Below are 23537 nucleotides of genomic sequence, written 5' to 3'. Positions count from 1 at the left end.
AGGCCCCAAATCATGCTTAGTGCCGATTGTCTCAGAGAAAGTCATCTGAAATGTCATGTTTTCATTAAAGGTAGCATAACAGGGTGGTGACAGGTAGGTGTTTTTTGCTCAGGCAGGGCACCGAGTTCACAGACGCTGCAGCTTTCTGCAGTGAAGTAGACGGGAAAGGCAAGGAAAACGGGCAATGATGAGGTGGTTTGTGAGGAATCAGATCAGCTACCAAGAGCTTGCACAGTTACAGCAGGTACCTCAGACCCTGCAGAAAGAATCTTGTGCTCAAGATGATGAAATGCCAGTGGACAAAGACACAATCTCATGTTGCCTTACGAAAACAGAAAGCCAAAAAGAGACCCACACCTGGGCTTCCTGAAGGTTCCTGAAAGTCAAATCCCTTTGCTGAAGCTAACTAAGAACTTCTGAAAACAGACCCCCTTTGCCTCACACTCCTTCTCAACCTGTGGGTCACAACCCCTTTGGGGTCAAATGACCCTTTCACAGGGGTGATCCCATAATCTATTTACATGACTATTCATAAAAGTAGCAAAATTGCAGTCATGAAGTAGCAATGAAATTTTATGCTTGGGGGTCACCACAGCAGGAGGAACTGTATTAAAGGGTCACAGTGTTAAGAAGGTTGAGAAACAATGATTTAAATACCGAAAGAAGTGGATAAATTGGTTTCCAAAGAAATTTATATGTACACCGTATGCATAGTTATACAGCAACCATGTGAAACCTGTAACTTCCTATGAAGATCAGGAAGCACTGTGTCCAGTGTAGTTAAAAACCCATCAGTAAACCTACTATATGCTACTATCAGAAAGCTACAAGACACTCCAACTTACAAACCAAGCTGGATTATCTAGAGACCTTCAGGGGACCATCCTCTTCTTCCTCTTGATAGAAATTCTTCATTTTTTTTTTTAATACTCAAATTGCAATGAGGTCTCACAGAGGCCTTGGTCTCACTCAGAGGCTCGGCTTTCTATCTTACTGGCCTGCTTTCTGATCATCTATTTCCACACCGGACACTGAAGGTTCTGAATCCTCTGGGTAGGTAGGCGCTCATCCAGCCTCACGGGTCCATTAAGATGACCCTGGAAATGAATCAAAGGAGCCAGGAAAGGCCCTGAAGAACAGTACGTCTAGGCCTGGAAAATTCCACAACAGATGTCATTGGCCTCCTTGTCCATCATGGGCATTGCTAACAGATCACAGCAAAGTTAGCAGCCGGTTCCCGACCAGCTCAGAATCCTTTCCAATCGGTTTCTCAGGTGCTCACAACACATCAACTAGTGTTGACATAGGGGATTAGAGCAATGTGCTACTTTGATATAATTTAGCACCTTTATTTTACAAATAGTAACTAGATGTATGGAAAAGGAAAAAAAAAACTTTCCAAAAGTCACACACAGTTCATTGTGTGCCCGATAAACCCAGACGTAGAAGCCTGTAGTTAGCGTGAATAACACAAGCCAATCTCCCATTGCCCTCTGTTCACTGTGCAGTCAGCCACACTATCTAGACTATGACATCATTGTACTACTCACTTAGACAAAAACAATAACAGCACCACCATCAACATTTATTGAGTGTGGTGCTGGCTAGTTTGATGTCAGTTTGACACAAGCTCGAGTTATTCGGGAAGAGGAAACCTCAATTGAGAAAATGCCCTAATTAGGGTTGGTCTCTGGGCATTTTTCTTAATTGCTGTCTACTGTGGTCAGGCCCAGCTCACAGCGGGCGGTACCACCCTTGGGGAGATGGTCTTAGGTGTTACAAGAGAAGGCCGGGGCCAAAGAAGCCTGTAAGCAGAGTTCCTCCATGGCTTCTGCTTCCTGCCTCCAGGTTCCTGCCTTGAATTTCTCTACTGACATCCTTTGAGGACAGACTATGATGTGGAACTGTAAGCTGAAATTGACACTTGCCTTACCAGGTTGCTTTTGGTCATGGTATTTTAACACAACACGAGAAACCCAAGGTAAACATCCAATTTAGTGCCAAGTATCTTCTAAACACAGTAACCAACTTTTTTTATCTGCCTTATAATGAAAACCTTATTTACTGCTACATAGCATATGAGCCTAAAAAACAAATGTGCCCAAGGTTATCCCACCAGTAAATGATGGAGTAGAAATTCAAATACAAGTCATGCTGGCCAGTTTTATGTCAACTTAACGTACGCTAGAGTTATCTGAAAGGAAGGAACTTCAGTTGAAAAAAAATGTCTCCATAATATCTGGCAACGGGACATTTTCTTAATTAGTGATGAATGGGGGCAGGTCCAGCCCATTGTGGGTGGTGCCATCCCCAGGCAGGTGGGTCCTGGGTTCTATAAGAAAGCAGGCTGAGCAAGCCATGGAGAGCAAACCAGTAAGCAGCACTTCTCGATGGCCTCTGTGTCAGCTCCTGTCTCCAGGTTCCTGCCCTCCTTGAGTTCCTATCCTGGCTTTCTTCAATGTTGGACTACAGTGTGGAGGTATAAGCCAAATAAACCCTTTCTTCCCCAACTTTTTGGTCATGGTGAAGGCAAGCCAACCCAGGCAGCTCTGGCCAGGGTCATCACCAGTGTCTGTATGGTGCTCAAAACTTTGATGGTGGGCCGGGCGGTGGTGGCGCACGCCTTTAATCCCAGCACTCGGGAGGCAGAGCCAGGCGGATCTCTGTGAGTTCGAGGCCAGCCTGGGCTACCAAGTGAGTTCCAGGAAAAGGCGCAAAGCTACACAGAGAAACCCTGTCTCGAAAAACCAAAAAAAAAAAAAAAAAAAAAAAAAAAAAAAAAAAAAAAAAAAAAAAAAAAAAAAAAAACTTTGATGGTGGAGAGGATGCAGATGGAGAACTCTGGAGTCTGTGACATTTACAAGCTAGAGAAATGAGTGAGTCAGCCTAGAAAGACCAGAACATTGATGGGCAGGAGAGGGGAAGTATGAAGAAGGCAATCCGCATAGAATAAGAAAAAGGGATCTCTGAGGGTCGATTTGGGTTGTCTAATGTGGAAACGGCTGACATCACTGGGAAACGTTTTTCTGTGAACAAACCCTGACTGTTGTGGGTTGTAGAAAGAACTGGAGAGAGCATGAGAGAGTAATGTACAACATAAACAGATTAGTGACATATACCGTAAAGAAAACAAATGCAACTGCAAACCGATGTTGGCTGAGGTCTGACCAGCTCAGCTGAATTCAGGAAGGTGAGTTCAGGAAGGTAGAAGGTTTATGGAGGAAAAGCAATTACATGCCTGTTCCCTATGCTTCCACTCTGAAATCTCTTCTGATTGTTAAATAAGACTATACATGCCCATCTTCCATGAGCTGGGCTTTATGTAATCACATACTTTGACTTGAAGTGTGGATGGCAGTCAGACATTGATCCTGGCATCAATTAGGGCTGCTTACCCAGAAGCAGAAGAGACTCTGAGAACTGGCAGTGAGTGTGGCCCTTGGGGACAAAAAGTTGTGATCAGTACTGTCTCTTTCTAATCACATGCTGGCTAAGGCTTACTCCATTAGCAACAATGTCGACAGACTGTCAAAGTACCCCTGCTTCTGCTGAAGATTCTATTCACATCTGCCCTTAGCTTTCCAGGAAAGGAATTACACTTAACCTTCTTGACCCCCAATGAGTCCTTTCCTTAGCATGAGTACCATATATTTTCATCTTAATAGAGATCAAAAAGGTCCTTGAAAGATTTGCTTAGATAGAGGCAATAAAATAAATCCCTCAATCGTTCATGAGCCATGTTGGCAAAAAAGGAAGGGAGGGAGGAAGGGAGGGAGGGAGGGAGGGAAGGAGGAAATGAAAGAAAGATCCCATAAACTCTTATCTATCAATGTGTTCGGGGGGCCTTTCCAGTGCAGCACCAAGTATCACAATGAGTGCACTTTTCCAAGGTCTATTCGTCAGAGTGAAGACTGAGTGAATTGCTGCTGGAACTGATAATGACAATAGGTACTTTTAGGAACCTTGGAGCCTTTGGTTAGGATTTCTACATAACCACTCGAAACAGGTACAACTGACAGGCAAATTCTGATGCATGAAACTCTTATATCAATATCTATTTGAATAACCTCTGATTCTGATATCAACTCATTTCTATAAGAACATGATGAAAAAGGTGAGTGAAGAAGTAATGTTTGTTTTTGTTTTAAATAGACTGTGAAATTTTCATCTTATAAAAGTGTTAATGAGCTTTTTTTTAAATTAAAGACCCAGGCAGTCAACATTTTTGCATTGGTTTCTATCCAACTATCAAGCTTTTCCATTTTGGTAAGAAAGTATCTTCATAGGAAGAAGGTGTGGTGGCATGCCAACACAACTTTATTTACAAAAACAGGCAGCAGATATGCCATAGTGCAATAAGCTTATTTCTAGATAATGTAAAGAGCTCATATAACATAGCAAAAAGACAAACTATTATCATTTAAATACAGGCAAAGGTTTTAAATCAACATCTCTCTAGAAAAGAGGCACCAGTGGCCAAAAACCTGATGATCAGATTGATACTCAGCATTGGTCAGTAGGGGAATGCAAATTCATTCATATCTATCAATGTAGTTAAAACAAAAAAACAAAAAAACAAAAAACCAGATAACTGTGAATGTTGTCAATAGTGTGGAGAAATCGGAATCCTTATGCATGGCTGGCTAGAATTCTAAACTAAAGCAACCACAATTCAAAACAGGTTTTCAGTTCTGCAAAATATCAAACATGGAGTTACATTTGACACAACTCCACTTCTGGGTACCTGCTCAAGAGGAATAAAAACATGTCCACATGATAACCCATATATTCATGCCCAAAGCAATATTACTACTTGGTAAGGGGTAGGAACAGCCCAAATATCTACAATTTAGAAATGGATAAATAAAATGCATTCACACAATAGAATATTATTTAGCAATAGAAAAGATGAAGGACTGATCCATGATATCTTATGGTCCTGGAAAACATGTTAAGTGAATAAAGTCAGTCACAAAGGCTCATGTATTTAAAACACCCCCAAATATGTAAATCCATTGATAAAGCAGAATAGTGCTCCTAGGGATAGGGAGAAGTACCAAATAAGAGGAGGAAATATATGTTGAGTTCTTTCAGGATACTGAAAGAGTTCTAAAATTAGATTGTGGGGGTAGGTATCAAATTCTGTCAAGTGTATGAAGAAGCCAGTGAAATATATGTTTTAAAAGAGTATACTTTACAATAAAGTAAAGATGTCATGATAAAAATATATAAAAAAAATTAAAAGTAAATAAAATCATGTGGCAACTAGAATTGGTCCTGTAGGCGACCATTTCCAACCTCTCTGGTCTAAGGCATTTGTAATAAAAATGCTTGTTTCGGTATTTTACTCTGAAATGTTAAGACACTGAAATGAAGGTCTGGAGAGAAAGATGGCTCAGAAGGTAGGAGCACTTGCTTCTCTGACAGAGGACCCTGATCTGGTTCCCAGTACTCACAAGTTGCATCATAATTGTCTGTAACTACAGTTCCAGAGGATGCCCTCTTTTGGCCTCTAAGAGCCCAGAGTATGCTCATGGTCCATACAGGCAAACATTCATATCCATAAAAATTTTAAAAAGATGATAATAATAAATATAATCATACCATAATAAGATGCCCCCAGGCAAGATTTCATAGGTAATAACACTTACAGGGAGGGGTGGCTGTGGAGGCGTGGCTCCAGTTTTAAGAAATCTAACTGAAGCACCCTATATCTTGATTTACACGGGAAAATAATTTGCATGAGAAGAAAGGCCCCTGTTGGAGTGGTAGCCCTGTGCTAACTTCTAAATAGTTAGTTGACTAACTTTTATATGCAAACCTACCAGGGATTCAGAGAGAAGAGGCCTAACTTGCTAATTCAGAACCTGTGAGCCATGAGGACCCATCACCCTGAGTGCTCTGCTGCTGAACTTGCAGTGGATGATGTGTTTTCCACATCTAGTGAAGTTTTGAAGTGGCTGTAGCTTTGGGAGCAGTGCCCTAGAGAGTTAACACGGAGGGTCTGGTTCCTCAGGACTTGGGCTATTTTTATTGCTAGAGTGGTAACCCTGACCACGCGCTCCTTACAGGCTTCCATACCTTGCAGAGCAGCTGTTCCGATGGACAGTCCGAACTCTGAAATTCTGGTGCAGATGGTAAACACAGCACAATCTCCAACTCATCTCCAATCCATTTCCATGAAATCTGCTGTTATCAGTCCTTCTCCTTTTATCCCTGCATTGAACCCATCTGTCTGTTTAAAAATGGCCCAACACAGAAAGCTCCACCTTTTAGCTCATAATTTAGTGCAAAGACATGATGCAGATTTCCATCTCCTGCTGGGCTACCTGCTCACCTGCCTGTGAGCCCTCCCTTAAGAATCTGGTGATTACCCTCAAACTGCATCATTCAGGTCTCTGAATGCCAACCAGAGACGTGTATATGCATAAGGAATCTCATCCCAAATTTACTCAGATCCTTGGAGAAGGGAGTTGCTTTACCCTAAAGGCTCTTCCCACAGAGTTTTGTATGCTGGGTACATCTCATCATGCAGGTTTCCACTCATGGCTCTCCCTGGCCACCTCAAAACTAAGAGGCATCACCCTCACCACATACCCATCCATGCATGTTTGTGAACGTGAGTGCTTTTCTTCTCTTTGCCACTGACAACCACAATTTATCTCTTGGGCTTCCTTCCCTCCCCCTCCTTACATTTTTTTCCTCCTTCCTTCACCTGTCTCCTTCCCGTCCCTGTAATACCTAGGGGTTCTCTATCGACAGCACAAAGGGAAGCTCTCCCTTGGCACCAGTATTCTTTGGGGTAGAAGAGAGATTGAGTGGCAGGATCCTTGCCTGGACAGATGTGCCCTCAGCTTCTGAGCTCATTGCTACATCAGCTAGCATTCTCCCCGATCCTTCCACACCGCCTTTTGTAGGACATGCTCACAAGGCACTAGGCACTACTAGGAACGAAATGTGTGTATGAAATGTATATCTACTGAGAGGTTTAATGGTGGTGCTAATTTTCACCTCCTGTTTCTGTCTCACCACTACTGGCATTTGGAACCAGATCATTCTTTGTTCTGGGTCAGTGGGTAACTTTTGGATGCTTGATATCATTTTTGACCTTCACTTAGTAAATGCCAGTGGTAACAACTCTCTCCTCTGTCTCTCTGTCTCTCTCTCTCTCTCTGTCTCTCTCTCTCTCATATTGTGTGTGTGTGTGTGTGTGTGTGTGTGTGTGTGTGTGTGTGTGCGCACATGTATGTGAGTTTGGATGGCAGATGAACATATATATAATATATATATATATATTATATATATTATATATATATTTTTGTTGTTGTTGTTTGTGGGGCCAGAGGTCAAACTTGGATATCATTCCTCAGACACCACCCACCTTGTTCTCTTGTGACAGGGTCTCCCAGTGGTCTGAATCTAGCTATCAGGATGGCATGGCTGTTCAGGGAGCCCTAGGGCTCCCCCTGTCCCCGTTTTCTCAGAAGCTGGGATTACTTGCTCATGCTAACCACATCTGGCTTTTTTATATGGGTTCTAGAGATCAAACTCATTTCCTCACACTTTACTCACTGAGCGAGCTCCCTACTTCCAATATGCAATTCATTTTTTTTTTAAAGATAAAAACACTTCCTGTGCTGGGATTTCACAAACCAGAGGTTTACCCATGACAGACTTGACCCTGAATTCCTGAGATGCTAGTTAACTCACTGTGAGATTCCACCAAAGGAATGAGGGCAAGTTGGAAGTTCGCTTGTAAGGTTTTGGAAACATTATTCACACAACTCTAATGAGGGCCCATATTACACACTACACTTAGTTTAAATAGCACTTACCTGACAATAGCTAATGGTTAATGATGCTAATCAATCACTTTCCTAATTAGCTGTTTAAAATGAAATCTTCCCCTTCATTACACTGCCTTGAATTATGCAAATGAGACCACATAACCCACATTTTCAAATTTTCCTTGTGAGTGGATCTAATGCAATCCATGTCCCTTGCTAAGGAGTAAGCTGGAGGGTCAGGACCTCATTCCAGTCTACTAAAATCGTTGAACTTTACAGGTTAAAGGCAGTAAATTTGGGATGTCATACCTCAATAAAATTATTGTTAAAAAGTTGCAATGTAATAAATTAATGCTTTAATGTCTAGGTTTTTATCATGATTACATTAGCTACTAGTCTAATATTCATATCGGATACTAGGACTTCAGTGAAGACATAACTTTGGGTTTATAGATGTCATTAGGATGGGACAGAAAATGATTTTTCTATCCTTAAAATATTCACATCATTTGGGATGGTATTAAGACAGTGTGGACTCAAATTTTGCCAATGAGAATCTCTGAGTTTTAGTTGCATACAGTGGCTCTTTTATCGGCCCAGCAGATTCTGTACTCCTGTATAGCAAGTGACAATGAAGCCCATATTCCTTGCATAACTTATTCAGTCAGCATCTCCCACATATGTACCACATATCAGCCCTAAAAAGGTAACTGGGAGAGTTCTTGCTTACGGGAAGTTCACAAGTATTTAAGAAGTCAAATGGAACACAATTTGGACCAACTTTAGATTGTGATGTGTTAAAATATACATTCCAGAGCAACTGATAATAATTCTGAATTAATTATTTTAAAAATTCAGAAGTCTGAGCTGGAGAGATTGACCATCGGGCAAACTGATGGCTCTGCAAGTGTGAGCACTAGAGTTTTGTCTTCAGAATCTCTGAAGAAGTTGTGTGGGGATAGTGGATACAGGGAATCCCTGGAGTGAGCTGATTAGTGAACAAGACAAAACACCAAGTCCAGGCTCAACAAAAGAGCCTACCTCAGTACATACATACAGTAGAGTGACCAAAGAAGGTATCTGTGGTCGCTTGAATGTAGTTGGCCCCCATAAGCTCATAGGGAGTGGCACTATTAGGAGGTGTGGCTTTGTAGGAGTACATATGGCCTTATTGGGGGAAGTGTGTCACTGTGGGGGTGGGCTTTGAGGCCTCCTATGCTCCAGTTGTGTCCAGTGACACAGTTCACTTCCTGTTGCCTACAGAATCAAGATGTAGAACTCTCAGCTCCTTCTCTAGCACATGTCTGTCTATATGCCGCCATGTCCCGCCATGATGATAATGGACTAAACCTCTGAAACTATAAGCCAGCCCTAATTAAATGTTTCCCTTAATAAGAGTAGTCATGGTGTCTCTTCACAGCAATAGAAATCCTATCAAAAACAGAATCTTACATCAATCCCAGGCCTCCACAGGAGTACATACATGTACCTGGGCACACGCCCCAGCCCAGCACATACACATGCAAAACCCTTTTTTTCAGAAATCTGAACAGAAGCTGAGGTTAGATGTTTTGTATTTGTCGGAGTCTAGCAGGTGAGTAGGAAGGCAGATCAAATAACTCAAGAAGTCCCCAGTAGGGCCACCTTTCACCATCTGATGTTTCAAGCTGCCCCCCACCATGCATATTTTATCCTTTAAGGTCATTTCTACCCCTGTATGACAGAGACAGTACTGCAGAGAAAGGCTGGCCTCCCCTACTGAGAGCCCTGTGAAGAGTCACCACCACAGTCTAGATAATTAATGGATCCTGAGTTGGCAAATAAATAAGTTAGGGCAAAGCAGATTTCTATGATCTCAATTCATTTATAATATTTCACTGAGGTCTGTCTACCATGGTCTAAATTCTCAGCTGGCTGTGGTTTAGGACAAGAAAGGAAAAAGCACACAGTCCTCGGCCTCTAGAAACTATTATACAGCAGTTTAATTCACTAGCCCTATTCAGACATGGCTTTCAAATGTTTGTTTATTATTGTGATATGTGTGCATGTGTTCCAGGGATTGAACTAGGGTCATAAGGCTGGATGGTGTGCTCTTACCTGCTGAGCCGTATCTCCTGCCTTAGATGCTGCTAGTAATATAAAAACCACTGCTATTTCATGCACTGGGTGAGGAGGGAACCAGTTATTATTCATGGATAGGTCAAGTGCCTGGCAAAAGCAGGATCCTGTCTTATGTGCTGAATGAATGAGTGAGTATATGAATGAATGAAACTGAAGGTGAAAGTGCGACACTCCTACACATCCTGGCACTTTTACATTTCTCCATATCTAGGTATTTCCCTCTTTGTTCTCTTATGTTATCCCCAAAGTGAGAATAAGGTAGGGATCTAATCATCTCAACTCTGTCTTAGACCTCTACTGACCCATAACCATGAACTGAGCAAGGTACAAGATGAGCAGCAAATTCAAGCTGCCCTTACATTCCAAGGTTTGTATTTCTAATCCTAACAGTAAAATGGATTAGCGTCTTGACACACACAGGGGTTTCCAAAGCTCTAGAGAGACAGGGTAGACCCTGTCATGTCTCCTATTGCCCTGGGAAAGCAATTAAGTAAACGAGGCACACCGCGGGCAGCTGGAGAGTTGGCAGAGTCCACAAGAGGAGGCTGGGAAGCACTGTCAGAGCTCCAGAAGATGGATGGAGCCTGCTTATACACTGAGGCTGATGCACAAATGGAAGCTTGCCCACTCCAACTGGCCTTTCTTCAAAGGTGTCATTGATAGATGAGTATCTAAATGTTTTTGTTTTAAAAAGAAAACAAGTAAAAGCGAGGATAAAAACCTCTTTCTACCCCCAAACTAGCACACACAGCTAATGAACATGAACATATCAGGTCAGGCTGTGCAAGGAACAGCCTTTTCAAGGGGGTCTTTAGGAACTATTTGCAAAGTTGTACACCTTCTCTTCCAGATAAGTTTCAACTGCACACAAGGATTTCATTGGGACCCCAAATTCCTGCTGGTCGGCTGTGTCCCATCTGCTGCTGGAGGCCTGCTAATGGGGACCAAGCCTGCTCACAAGTTCATCTTCATCTGCCAAAACAAGACTGCCTCTCTAACTAAAAAGGCCCCTTCAATTTCATAGCGGTAAACAGTATCTGACTAATTTGAGAAAATACAGAGCGGAATGTTACAGGGCCTCATCACCCAGTGATTGACATCAGAGTTGAGACAAAGTCCACAGAAGCAGGGGGTGTGCTGAAGACGTTGTTCTGCTGTGGGAGACAGAAAGGTCCCCCTGAGGTCACTGCCATCATGGGGCTGCAGCCACAGCAGTCTTCAAGATCAAAACCAAATGAGGCTGTTTTATTTCATGTCTCTCAAACACAGTTGGGAAAGGAAGGTCAGTAGTCACCAACTTTAGAAGGTCCAAACTAAATACGGTTTCCCCAGATGACTCTGTTTCTTGGCTTTGCTCTGTAATTATCTGCTAAACATGAGGACCAGCTGATACACACTTAGAAACAACAAATTGGAGATGCCTTTCCTATCCCTTCAAGGTGAGCCAAACTGTGACCTGCCCATGGTCTCTGGCCAGCTATGTAACTCAGTAATAGACCAGCAAACCATTTGCAAAGTATGTGTTCCCTGTTAGCTTAGATAGACAGCTTCAAGCCAAGGCCATATTCATTTATAAACTAGTAGACATTTGCTCACATTTGAGCATGCCTTTTAGACTTGGACAGAGGTAGCTGGGATAGGGCACTTTAGAAAAGACCTGGAGTGCCCTTTGTGATCACAGACTAAGAGACCCACAGGAAGGGTTTTAAAGAGAAATTTTGAACCAGATAGGCTACTTTGGCCTGACTGTGTCTTGGACAGCTGTTGTCTATGACCCCAACCCCCAGGAGATAATGTGCCTCCAGAATTAGCTGCCTGGAACAGCCCAGAGGTAAGCAAGTCTGACCTCCTTTAAGCAAAAATAAATCTTATTGAGTTAAATGCTCCTGTCTCGTCCTTTCCTCAAGGAACATGAGGCATTAAGTGACAGTATTTGAAGACAGCAGCCATGAATCCTTAGAGCCCATATCTGCTGGCTGATTAATTGTAGGTCTGCCTAGTTCAAGATAAGCTGCAGGTCAAATACATAAGACTGCCTTCCTTGTCATATCCAATAACCCAAGGATAACCGGAGTGGCTATTCCCTGATCGTTCAGCCCCTGCTAATATAATTATGATGCACAGGCCCTGTCAGAAAGTAGGAGGGGAAGGCAGTGCTTCCCAGCCAAAGAGCAAGCGCTCCAGTCAGGTCTGCTCCTCTGCTCCCTTTGGTCCTCTTTCACAAATTATCACAGCATGCAGAGACACAGGCCTCCATGTTCAAAGTCACTCTGAAGTACAACTTCATGAGGGCGGCCGCCCAAAAACAAATGACTCCCTTTGGTGAACAGTTCAGATCGGGAGAGTGCTTGGCACATATCACCTATCCATCAACTGATGGATCCAGAAATAATGTATTAGGAATGGACTACGTGCCAGGCAGGCTCTCAAGCCTCTATAGCAGATTTCAGCCCTTCAGTACAAACGCCACTAACAAAAGCTTCCAGCCAGCCACAGGTGATTACTTAGTATGAAGGAGGCAACATAGAGCTGAAGAAGAAATGGTTCAGTTTTGCTCTTTTTGAAACCCACCTTTAGGAGCATGAGTGTGCTAGACAAAATAGAAGCATATCATGCTGGTCGACCAAAATCATCGTTTACCTGCCACCACGGGAGATTTCCGTTCGTCTAGGAGCTGGATGGAGGTGCTTGCTGTCACCACGGTGCTTCTGTTGACTGTTCCTATAGAAAGAGAACTCACCACAGTGAAACATGAAGAGTTCTGAGGTCAACAGGTAGAGAACAACCATACTGGCCCACGGCCATTAATCTGTAAAGTGTGCTGGGACTCTGTTCCCAGAGTCGAGAATGCTCTAGGATGTGAACACTCAGCCATTGATTCTGGAAGCAACGTGATGAGTTTTTGCTGCCTGCTCTGGGGAGAATCCAGTTCTTCATATTGAAACCATTGGCTACCATGCAGACCACAGGCTTTGTAACCCGTGGGCATTCACGGAGATGTTTCCTCGTGTCTGTGGTCTCATTTATGTCACCACTGTAAATAAGGCCACATGAAAGCAAACTCTGACGTTATAGTAAGTTGACTGCTGTAATTCTGATTGTTATATAAATTTTAACTGGTTTGTAAACTTCAAATTTTAAAAACAGTTTTCCTAAACAAAAACACTCTAAGTAGGGAGATAACTAGAATGAAAACTTTAAACTCTATTAATGTGATAACAATAGAGTGCAAGCTTTGGCTTCCTATCAGTAAAAACAGTTCTAATATCCATTAACTCCAAATTATGAGCACGGATTCTGAATACCCAGTTCATCTGGTGCCTGCCTCTGAGAAAGGAACTCAATGAATGTGAGTTGAATGAAATTCATTGAATTGAGAACCAGGCAAGGCAAACCAAAACTGGAATAAACTCATGACCAAGCAATTAAGAATATTCTCTTAGTCCAAGTCCAGTAGACCAGGTTGACCCTAAGCAGTCAACACAAGGAGCTTCTCCATAGTGGCAGGTACCTGGTGCTTTTATAGATTTCCCTTGAAGCTAAAAGAAACCCAAGTGAAAAGGAGCCAGGAAATCTTCTAAGATTGAACATTATTCACAATTTTACCACAAATAAGTTAATTTCTTTCATTATACAATCAGATTAAATGTTCAGTAAAAACCTGTTTCCAAAACCAATATGAAGACAGTTTTAATTAATCAGAATTGTTTTTTCCCCCAAGCATAATTATTCTAGAAAAACACAAAGGATGACAAAGTTACTTGGTTAAAAAAAAAAAAGGTCATCATACCCATATGAGCACACAAGAAAAACAATTTAGGGATACTAGAGTCTGCCACAGTGAAAGTCTCCATATCTAGCCTTGATGACTCCTAGCAGACTCAGAAAGTCAGCAAGCTAAGTATTGTTTTCTGCTTTATGGGACTAAGATAAAGGCAGGTAAAATGAGATCCATAGGTTTGGGGCAGAAATAAAGAGTTCATGTGTCTTGGTTGACATGCCCAGCAAAAAAAAATTCTGTCCCAGAGAACCTGGGAGCATATATGAGAAACAATACATGTGCAAGTATCCAGCTCAGAGGCATATAAGGAGCAGAGCATATTCAGACTCATCACACTAGAAAAGAACCTACCAGCGAGGTTACTGCATACCCTTACGAAAATCCCATCACTGAGATTCCACCTTTCCTCGAGTCTCTCCATTATTGAAGGACTCTTATATAAGATATGTCCCCCATAAGACTTATGCTTGTCACTAGGTTCTCATGTGAGGGTATTGTTTGAGAATTTTAGAACCCTGAAGAGGTGAAACTTTGCTGGAGGAAGTGGGTCACTTGGTAGAACAGGGTTGCAACTGATGGTCTGGCCCCACTTCCTATTTACTGTGGCTTCCTGGCTATGAATGGAATTTGACCACCTGGCTCCCACTTCTCTGCTTTCCCTGCCATGATGCAGAGAGTCTCCTCAATCGTGAGCCTGCCATTCCTTACAGTGTTTTATTGGGTATTTCATTGCAGAACAAGAAGAGTAACTTCTTGTCGGTGCTTCCCACAGTGCCCATCCACATCAGACTTCTGCCATCATGTCTTCTGTAAATGTCAGAGGCATTCCATCTCTAAACACTGACATTCACAGGAATGAGACTTCACCGAGCCTTCTAGATGCAGGCGACCCAAGCACTGTGGAACTTTTGTCGAGGTTGGGCTAGGAATGTTTGCAAGAGGTTGACATAATATAGGCCCTAATATAAGTACAACAACTGAGAGAGCTTTCCATAGCAGTCCAATGAGACTGGCTCTCATTCTCTGAAGCTTCTAGAATGTTCCATATATAGCTTTCTACAGACAGAATACTGGAAGTTCAAAAGCACAAGATGACAAAAATCCAGGGGTAACTGAAGTGTTGAATGTGTCTTCCATCTAACACTGATTAACATAAGCCAACACTTGGATTTTAGTGTATGTGAGAGGTGGGTAACTTTAATTTTTTCACAATTTAAAACTATAAAAACTATTAGTTCTATGGATCTTATTGGTTGCCGCAGCAAGTGAGTGAAGAGTATACAAGTATACAAAGCCTTGGTCCTGCTGGGTGTGTGAGTACACACCTATAATCCTAGCTCTTGGGAAGCTGAGGCAGGAGAACTGATTGCCATTAAGTTTGAGCTATTCTGGGCTACATTGTGAGTACCAAGTTAGCCAGGGAAAACAAGATCTTATCTAAGACAGAGAGAGAGAGAGAGAGAGAGAGAGAGAGAGAGAGAGAGAGAGAGAGAGGAAGGGAGGGAGGGAGGGAGGGAGGGAGAAGGAGGGAGGGAGGGAGAGAGAGAGGGAGGGAAATAGGGAGGGAGGGAGAGAGGGAGGGAGGGAGAGAGGGAGGGAGGGAGGGAGGGAGGGAAGGAGTGAGGGAGGGAGGGAAAATATTGTCTATGCCTGAAGGGGTGCAAATTACAGAAGTTTCTAGTAAAGGATGCCTGAACCTTCTTTTACATGGAGATTGAAAACAAATTGACTGAGAAGTTTGTCCTCAAGTTCCATAGGATGCAAAATGTCAACCATTTCCCTTAAAATGCCCTTTGCACCATTTGGCTAAGACACACCTCTATTGCATTGGAGGCTGTCACCTGAGTGGAACAAGTCACTGGCTCAGACTTGGTCCAGTGTTCTGCATTGGCTCTGAAGATTGAACTCAGCTCCCCTGAGGATTCAGGCAAAGCCCCTCAATGACCAGGCCAGCAGAGTGAAACAGGAAGAGCCTTGCCTCACCTGTGCTGAAGGGGATGGAGTAGACGAAGCTCCCTGGAATCTGTTCAGCAGCTCGTCGGTACCAGAGAGGGAAATGATCTGCATTAAAGATGTTTTCTTTGTCTCCAGCCTTCAGAAAGTCCCTGAAAATGGATGAGAAAAGTACTGTGCATCAAGGTCAAGATGCACACAGTAGATCCAAGAGCCTTTGCCAGGAGGGACCACGGTCATTTTGGAGAAGTCCAATTTGCCCTCCATAGCCCAATGGAGACCCAAGTCAACACTTTACTCAATAACTACCTTGTAGAGTCTGGTAGTCAGATTCTGAGAATACATCTCCACTGTATTAGGGAAACTGCTGGGAAGGTGTAAGGGAGGAAAAAGTGGCCCCCTAGAAGGATGTTCAGGTTCTTCTTTGCCTATATTCCTTCTCTCTAGGCATACAGGATGGCTCCTGGGCCCTCTGTGGTTCCCTCTTCTTTCTTGATCTCCCTGTCCCTTGCCCATGGCATTTCTTTCTAAGGAGAATGCCATCTATGTGCATTCTCTTTCCCACTGCATCCTCTCAAAGTCAAAAATTACTCTTTTTATTAAAAAAAGTTATTTTTAGTAGATGACTAATGTGTAGAGCTTATGGAGTACAATATAATTTTTTTAAATCTGTGCATCTATTATAGGAAGAGTCAGTTTGTAATTGCCATATCTGTCACCTCCCCAACTTAGCAGTGTGTGTGTGTGTGTACGCACGCGTGTGTGTATACTTTAAGAATTTGTTGTTTACAAACTTCCAAAAAGCATCACAAAGTACACTGAAGAAATGTTCTCCATCTCTCCTGAATCTAGACACAAGACACACAAAAGTTCTTGTCTCACTCCAGTCTCTGAGCCACTTAGTCACACAGCCTTCTTGTTCTCTGGGTCTAATTTACACATTGTCACATCTCTTTCCCCAAAGCTCTGTGGACAGCATTTTGCTCAGCTTTATGCATCTCTCTAAAGAGCCCTAAATATATAGTCATCATGGTGACTAGTATTCCTTGTCAACTCACTACCTAGAGTGACTCTAGGCACAACTGTTAGTGATTGTTCAGATTAATGTTACCCTCTGAGAATGTCTCAGAGAAATTTTCTTGACTCTGTTAATTGATGTAGGAAGACCCATCTTAATTGTAGGCAGAACCACGCACTGGATGGGAGAATCCTAGACTATATAAAATGAGAAAGATGAGCTTAGCACTTGGGTGTATTCATGAATCCATTGCTCTCTCTGCTTTTGACTGTGAAGGAATGTGAACATTCTCTCAAGCCCTTACCACCATGCCTTCCCTGCCATGATGGACTGTAACTCGAAATTGTGAGGCAAATAACCCCTTTCTTGCTTTAACTGTTTTGCTCACAGCAGCTGGAAAAGAAATCAAAATAGCCCTCTTTATCTACAGCTTTGCTTTCTGTACATTGGAAACTGGTAGTCAACCATGGTTGAAAAATATTACTTGGAAATGTACAGAAAAAAAATTAACCTGTAGGTTTTAAATTGTGTGCGCTTTGATGAAAATTCTTGAAGGATCATTTCATTCCACCAAGGACATGAGCACTCTTTTGGCTAGCACATCCCTGCTGCATACATTACCTGCCCATTAGTCATTTGATGTTTATCTGTGATTCACACTGACTGTAATGGCAGGCCTTGTGTAACCTGGTGGCCCCAAGCTATGGTACAATGCCTACACTCTTCAACCCATATCACCTCAGCACACAGCAGTAAATCATCTTAGCTCAGATCATCCTATGGAGAGCAAATAACACAGAAGACATTTTGAGAAATAACTGACATTCATATAACTTTATTATACTATACTGTTATAATGGTTCTATTCATCATTAATTATTACGTTAACTGCCTACTATATTCCTAGCCCCAAATTTAAACTTTTTCATAGGTATGTATGAATGTAGAGAAAAGGCAGTATATAGGGATTGGAACTGTCTAGTTTCAGATTCCCACTAAGTGACTTGGGGCCTCTCTCCTAGTTAAGGGGACTACTGTCCTGAAGTCCCAATGAGTATCTGTTGACCTCAACTTCCTCCAGAGAGCACAGTCACTCTATAGTCTCTGGGGACTCTCCGCTGATAGATCACACCTGAAGAAAGGAAATGCTGGCCTCACTAGTCCACCATCTGCAAGCCTCTTTCAGGAAGAGAGGCCATTCAGGGGACAAAGTCTAAGTGTGGAACCAGCAATCCTGGATTTGTAATGGCTCCATTTTCAGTCCATTGATCAAGAAGAGGACATGATTTACTTACTGGGCTCCAACTTGGTGGTTTCATGAACTTTAGCATTCAATTCAGAAAATCAATCTTTAGTTTTAGGATGTGACTAGTCAAGATTCTTTTGATTCTCACCCAAAAAGCATATACCACTCCATTGAAAGAGAACCCATGATATGAGAGGCCACTCTCTAGTTTCTAATTCTGAAGCTATTGTCCCTGCAACCACAGCAGCAGGCCTCAATCTTCTATAAAGACAGAAACACTGTTCTCCTCAGTATCCTCAGGCCTAGACACTCAGCAAGCACTCCATACATGTTTACTGTCACAGGATAAACATGACCCCACACATGGATAAAAGCTCTACAAGCATTTGAAACAATTTTCTTTCTTTAAAATATTTCCCAGCACTCGGGAGGCAGAGGCAGGCGGATATCTGTGAGTTCGAGGCCAGACTGGGCTACCAAGTGAGTTCCAGGAAAGGCGCAAAGCTACACAAGAGAAACCCTGTCTCGAAAAAACCAAAAAAAAAAAAAAAATATATATATATATATATATATATATATATATATATATATATATATATTGCCCCAATTCCCTAAAATTCCCTCAGCGGTAGGTATGACTATCTTCCTTTGTAAATGACCAATTGTGTTAATATTGTCATAAAATTATGATGCTCCTAGGACTTACCACAGCAGACTTGCCACAGTTTTGGTATAGGTGCCTTACATCTGCTTACTGGCCCTAACTAACAGCACTCCTTTCCAGAAATCTACCCCTGAACTTTAAAAAAAAAAAAAAAAAAAAGATAAAATTGCCATCCTCTCATCCAGCATACCCTGTCAGTCAGTGAGCATCTGCTGTGGGTCTCATCAATGCCATGGGTTTGATGCTCACCAAGGCAGGAATGACTGTTTCGGTGGCAGGGATCTGATCCTCACAATAACCAAAGGTGACGATAATCTCTGCTCTCCAGGTGATCAGAAAGGGGGCCCGTGAGAAACATGCATCAGGCAGTCCGATCCTGTCAACTGTGGGTCTGTTGTCTATTGTATATATGGCAGTCCGATACCATCAACTGTGGGTCGGTTGTCTATCGTGTATGTCCACCTAACAACAAGGCTACCAGATTAGCAAGGTGCTACATTTTATTGTTGCTAATTGCTTGTTTGCTTACTTGTGTGTGTGTGGGGAGGATTCATCTATTCTTTGATGATTTCATACAGCATATTTTTTTATCATATCCTTTCCTGCCCCCCTCAACTTCTTCCAGCTACTACCCTCTCCTTACCCACACAACTTCATGTTCTTTCTCTCTTAAAAAGAAAATAAAAATGACATTAAAAACCATAAAGTCTGATTTATATTGGCCAACTACTCCTGAGCATGTGGCCTATCCTGTAGTAGGGTTGATAGATCTGGTGTCACTCCATTGAAGAAAATTATTCTCTCTCTCTCTCTCTCTCTCTCTCTCTCTCTCTCTCTCTCTCTCTCTCAGTGGCTCTCATTTATGAATAACTTCATGGCTAGGGGTAGGACTTTATATCCACTTCCACTCCACATCTTTTTGACTCACGGGTTAAAGGGGTCCCACAGGCCCCGCTAAACACAAGAGGATGGTGCCAATGCTATTTGTTACTCTCCACAACTTGATGGTAAGACAGACCCTGTTGCTAAAGACACCATAGAGTTGTCACAGCATAGAGCATGAAGAAATCTGGCCGTACTCAGCTAGAAGCTTCACTCCTAATGGCGAGCATCCATAGTACTAGAAGGTGCTGCACATGCTACCAGAACGAAAAAGTTATCATTAATCTCACACAGGTCTGAACCCTGCGAGCTAGACTAAGGACCTGTCTATAAGATATGCCCACTGGTGCCATAATGGCATGAATGTTTGGGGAGTGAGCAACCACTTTTTATTGGATTGAAGGCCCACTCCATGGGATGGAACCCATACTCAACGCTGTTAATGAGGCCGAGAACCTGAGACTAGGTGGGCCATGGGCCCAGAGGAAAACCTATTCCTATTATTGTTCACTTGTTTTAATATCAGTACTAGCAACAGCACAGTCTGCTTCTCTAAGAAACAGGAAATGTATTTCTGCCTTGCTCACTCTCTGGCCCCTCCCTGGAGAAGACAATGTGTAGCTCAATACTTCTCATCCTTCCTGGCAACCTACTTTCTAGAAAAAGCCTTGTTTGAGGGTAAACAGCTAAGGGCAGCTTTAAAAAGTCAAACTTCAATGAAAGCTAACCTCCAAAATGATAGACATGAGCTTCTAGTAAAGAGAAAGACATTGAAAAGGTACCCAAAGCCAGTCTTGCCAAACGTATGGAAACTGACCCATGTACCACTTGCCAGACTTGGCAGGCGCCAGGGTCCCATCCAACAGGAAGGGACATTGCTGAACTGGACCTCGAGGAGCATGCCCCTTCTGAGACCCCAAGGGTCAGCCCCTCTCAAACTCATGACCACTACGTGGATTCCTCACTGTCCTTAACGGTCTGGTGTGTAAGGTTTGCTGGGAACCTCTGAACTCAGTCAGTTATTAAACACATCCGACTTTGCTGAATCTTAGGTCCCATTTGTCCCTGACCTAACAATGCCCCTGATCAGAGAAAAGAGACAGAGAAAACACATTAACGGACTATGGGCCCGTGTGGGTGAAACACCCATCTGGTGATGTATTGGGACTAAGCATGATTGAATAAGCAGCTGGTAGCTAGATGTGGCTACTGTTGGTCCCTGTTCCCTGAGGTCTCTTGGAACTACATGGAGACAATGACAATCCTGGTGCCTTCAGAGAGCCCACCTCTGGGTGAGAGGCTCTGTGTCCTCTCAAGCTGTGCATGGAGGCAAAGAGGTTTACTGAAACATAAACAAATCGGGAGCAGACCTGAGACCCTGGCAGTAATTCCTGGGAAGAGCTTCAGGACATCTGAGTCAGGAGCCCTGCACGTCCTTTCCTCCAGCTGCTCCCAGGCAGCTGCATCATCTCCCAAGTTAAGTCCTAATGACTCACCAGGCAGAAGAGGACTCCAGGACAGCGGACAGAAGCCAACGACTTTGAGGAACAAAGGGTTGTGGAGGGGCCAACTGACATGTGAACATGTGCACTGGGGCCCCCGAAGTAGAAGAGAGAGGAAGATTCTCGGCAGACCTTGATTGGCCTGAACCTCAAGAAATGAAGTAAGCCCCCTTTGAATCTCCACTTTGAGGCATTCCCTGGGCCCTGAAGAGGGGGCCTCCTACTTACTGATTGGTGAGCTGTTCGGCCCCCACGAACAGGTTGATTCTTGAGAGGCCCGTGCGAGTGCCGAGGAAGGCGACCTCCACACCCTTGTCAGAATTCCTGAAACAGAACAGCAGACGTCAGGGAGTGCTTCGAGACAGTAAGCAGATAATGGCTTTTACATTTCAAGACTCGCAGAATGTTTGACAAAAACGGCAGCTTTGAAACCTGAACTTTAAAAGTCACCAGGGAAACCCCCGCAGGTGAACATGTACACATCCACACATGCGCCAGGGCCGGACGAGTCTTATCCCCGACACAGCTTGCATAAAGAGACTTTTAGGAAAGACGAAGGACTCCCCTGCCCACAAATACAGAATGGGGGTGGTGGGGTGGCGGGGAATGCACTTCCAACCATAGACACTTCTCATCTCAAGGTTCTTGGTTCAAGCCTAGAGAGAGCAGCCTGAGACTCAGGGGGGAGATGGGAAGATGTCCACAGGGTGTCTTTTTACTGTGAGGCTACCAAGTGTATTTCTGGTCTGAGGAACGTCAGTTGGGTCTTCCCTGTGGAAGGAAAGGAGTGGAGCCATTGAGCCAACTTTGTAGTATCCCACAGCCTAGAATTCTACACAGCTGAAGAAGGATTTATAGCTCTGATCTGAGCACAGACCTTATTCTCAAAACCATTCCCAAAGAGATGAGTGAAATAATGTTTATGAACTACTCCCCAGAAGGACTTGGTCCTCAGGTGGCAGTGCCATTGGGAAGTTCTGGAAACTACAGAAAGGTGAGAAGGATGTACGTAGTTGGTGAAAGGAAATTGCCGGAGGCAGAGCTTTAGGAGAAATATTGTCCCTACTTCCACCCCTATTTATCATGAAGTGAAGGGTTCTCCCCGGCCACACGCTCTTGCCACCATGATGCTCTGCACAAGTCCCTGGGCCCAGGTGACCATGAACTGAACTCCTTGAGACTGTGAACCAAAATAAGTCCTCCTCATTTTGCTTGCTTCTGTCAGGCACTCAAGCTAAAGTGAGGAGAACGGCGGTGCATTCAAAGGGCTCCTTCCACACCCCAAGAGAGTGCCAGGCATAGAAACTCCAGCGACTGTCTTTGTCAAGGACACTCATCACAATGGTGTTTCATCCCCCAGAGCAGATCTAGTGTCTGAACATGCTCTTTGGGAGATTTCAACAAGCAATTCTGCTTTGAGAAAAGGAGAGGTCCTTTTCCATAAACACAGTTTTCCCAACATGCAACTTAGGAATACAGTTCTTGTGCTGTTTCTGTCTTAGATGCTAGTAGCAACATGTTCCAAAGCACTGTCCCTGTCATTTTCAATATAAGGTTTTTGATTTCTTCAGTGTTGACAGTAGACAAGGTGGCCAGTACACCAGTACCACCTTTAAGTACGTAGGGGGAATGAAGAAAAACCAACACGATGCATTTAGCTCTCTTGGTAGCCTACACCAAATTGGAAGGTTATCCAATCAGTTGCAGATGTGGACAGCAGGATAAGCTACCATTTAAGGAATCTGTAGCATGTGTGAGGAATGAGTCAGCAATCTTTGCTCCAAATTCAGAGTTTCATAGGACACTAAAAGAAACACTTACATATTTGTGAGAGAAAAAAAACGCTAGGGCAAACTTTGATTCTTTCCCAAGTTTGTAGGGATCTATATGATCTATGCAGGTAAGAGGGCAGCCCAAGGAGTAATGGCATGGCGGTCTCTCCATGGAACCCCAGCCTCACACTAGACTGCACACCTCAAGTTTTCCCTGGTGAGACTCCAGCCCCAGTGTCTGAAAGGCTCTGGCCATGTGTGGCTAGTCTGCTCCTCCTCCTCCTCTTCTATTCTGGAAAAGAACTCTATCTTCCCAGTGCTCATTGTGCTAATCTGGGAATGGAAGCAGGAGGCTCAGCCTCTCTTGGCTCACACACCAACCACCAGCATGTCCTGGTGTAGAGGTGGAGGATCTCAAGCATTGGAGCAAGCCATATGTGGGCATCATCTGTTTGTGCCCACTGGCCTGGGACATATGGTAGATACCTGGGTATCACAGAGCCTGTGCTGCTGTTTTACCCCATTATACCCCATTTTATATACAGCAATAGAGAGCTTGATTATATAAAAACAAAAGCAAATCTGTTTGACCTATTCCTTTCTTAAAAGCCTTCAATGATTTTCCAAGATTCTTAATATAAAATCCAAAATCTTGAGGGCAGGGGATACAGCTCAGTGGTAGAACATTTGCCTAACATGTGCCACACACTAGATTCAATCCCCGCTACTGCAACAACAACAACAATAATAGTAGTAAAGTAAAAAAAGAAATTCCAAAATCTCTACTCGGACCCTCAAGGTCCAGAGCTCC

General features: G+C 43.3%; 1 protein-coding gene across 4 annotated transcripts in view; it reads right to left on the bottom strand.

Annotated features, from left to right (window-relative positions):
* The window catches only part of Cacna2d3 (calcium voltage-gated channel auxiliary subunit alpha2delta 3), an 844969-nt gene that overhangs the window by 131320 nt on the left and 690112 nt on the right, over positions 1 to 23537 (bottom strand). For all 4 annotated transcript variants that reach the window (XM_028882449.2, XM_028882447.2, XM_028882448.2 and 1 more), the window contains 3 exons: positions 21183 to 21278; positions 15673 to 15794; positions 12549 to 12629 (listed from right to left, as the gene is read on the bottom strand). In XM_028882449.2, the coding sequence (XP_028738282.1) occupies positions 12549 to 12629; positions 15673 to 15794; positions 21183 to 21278 (299 nt within the window). The remainder of the gene's footprint in view (positions 1 to 12548; positions 12630 to 15672; positions 15795 to 21182; positions 21279 to 23537) is intronic.

This window comes from Peromyscus leucopus, chromosome 9 (assembly GCF_004664715.2).
Source record: "Peromyscus leucopus breed LL Stock chromosome 9, UCI_PerLeu_2.1, whole genome shotgun sequence".
NCBI lineage: Eukaryota > Metazoa > Chordata > Mammalia > Rodentia > Cricetidae > Peromyscus > Peromyscus leucopus.
Note: the sequence above shows the minus strand (reverse complement) of the source record. Positions and strands in the feature narration are given on the sequence as shown.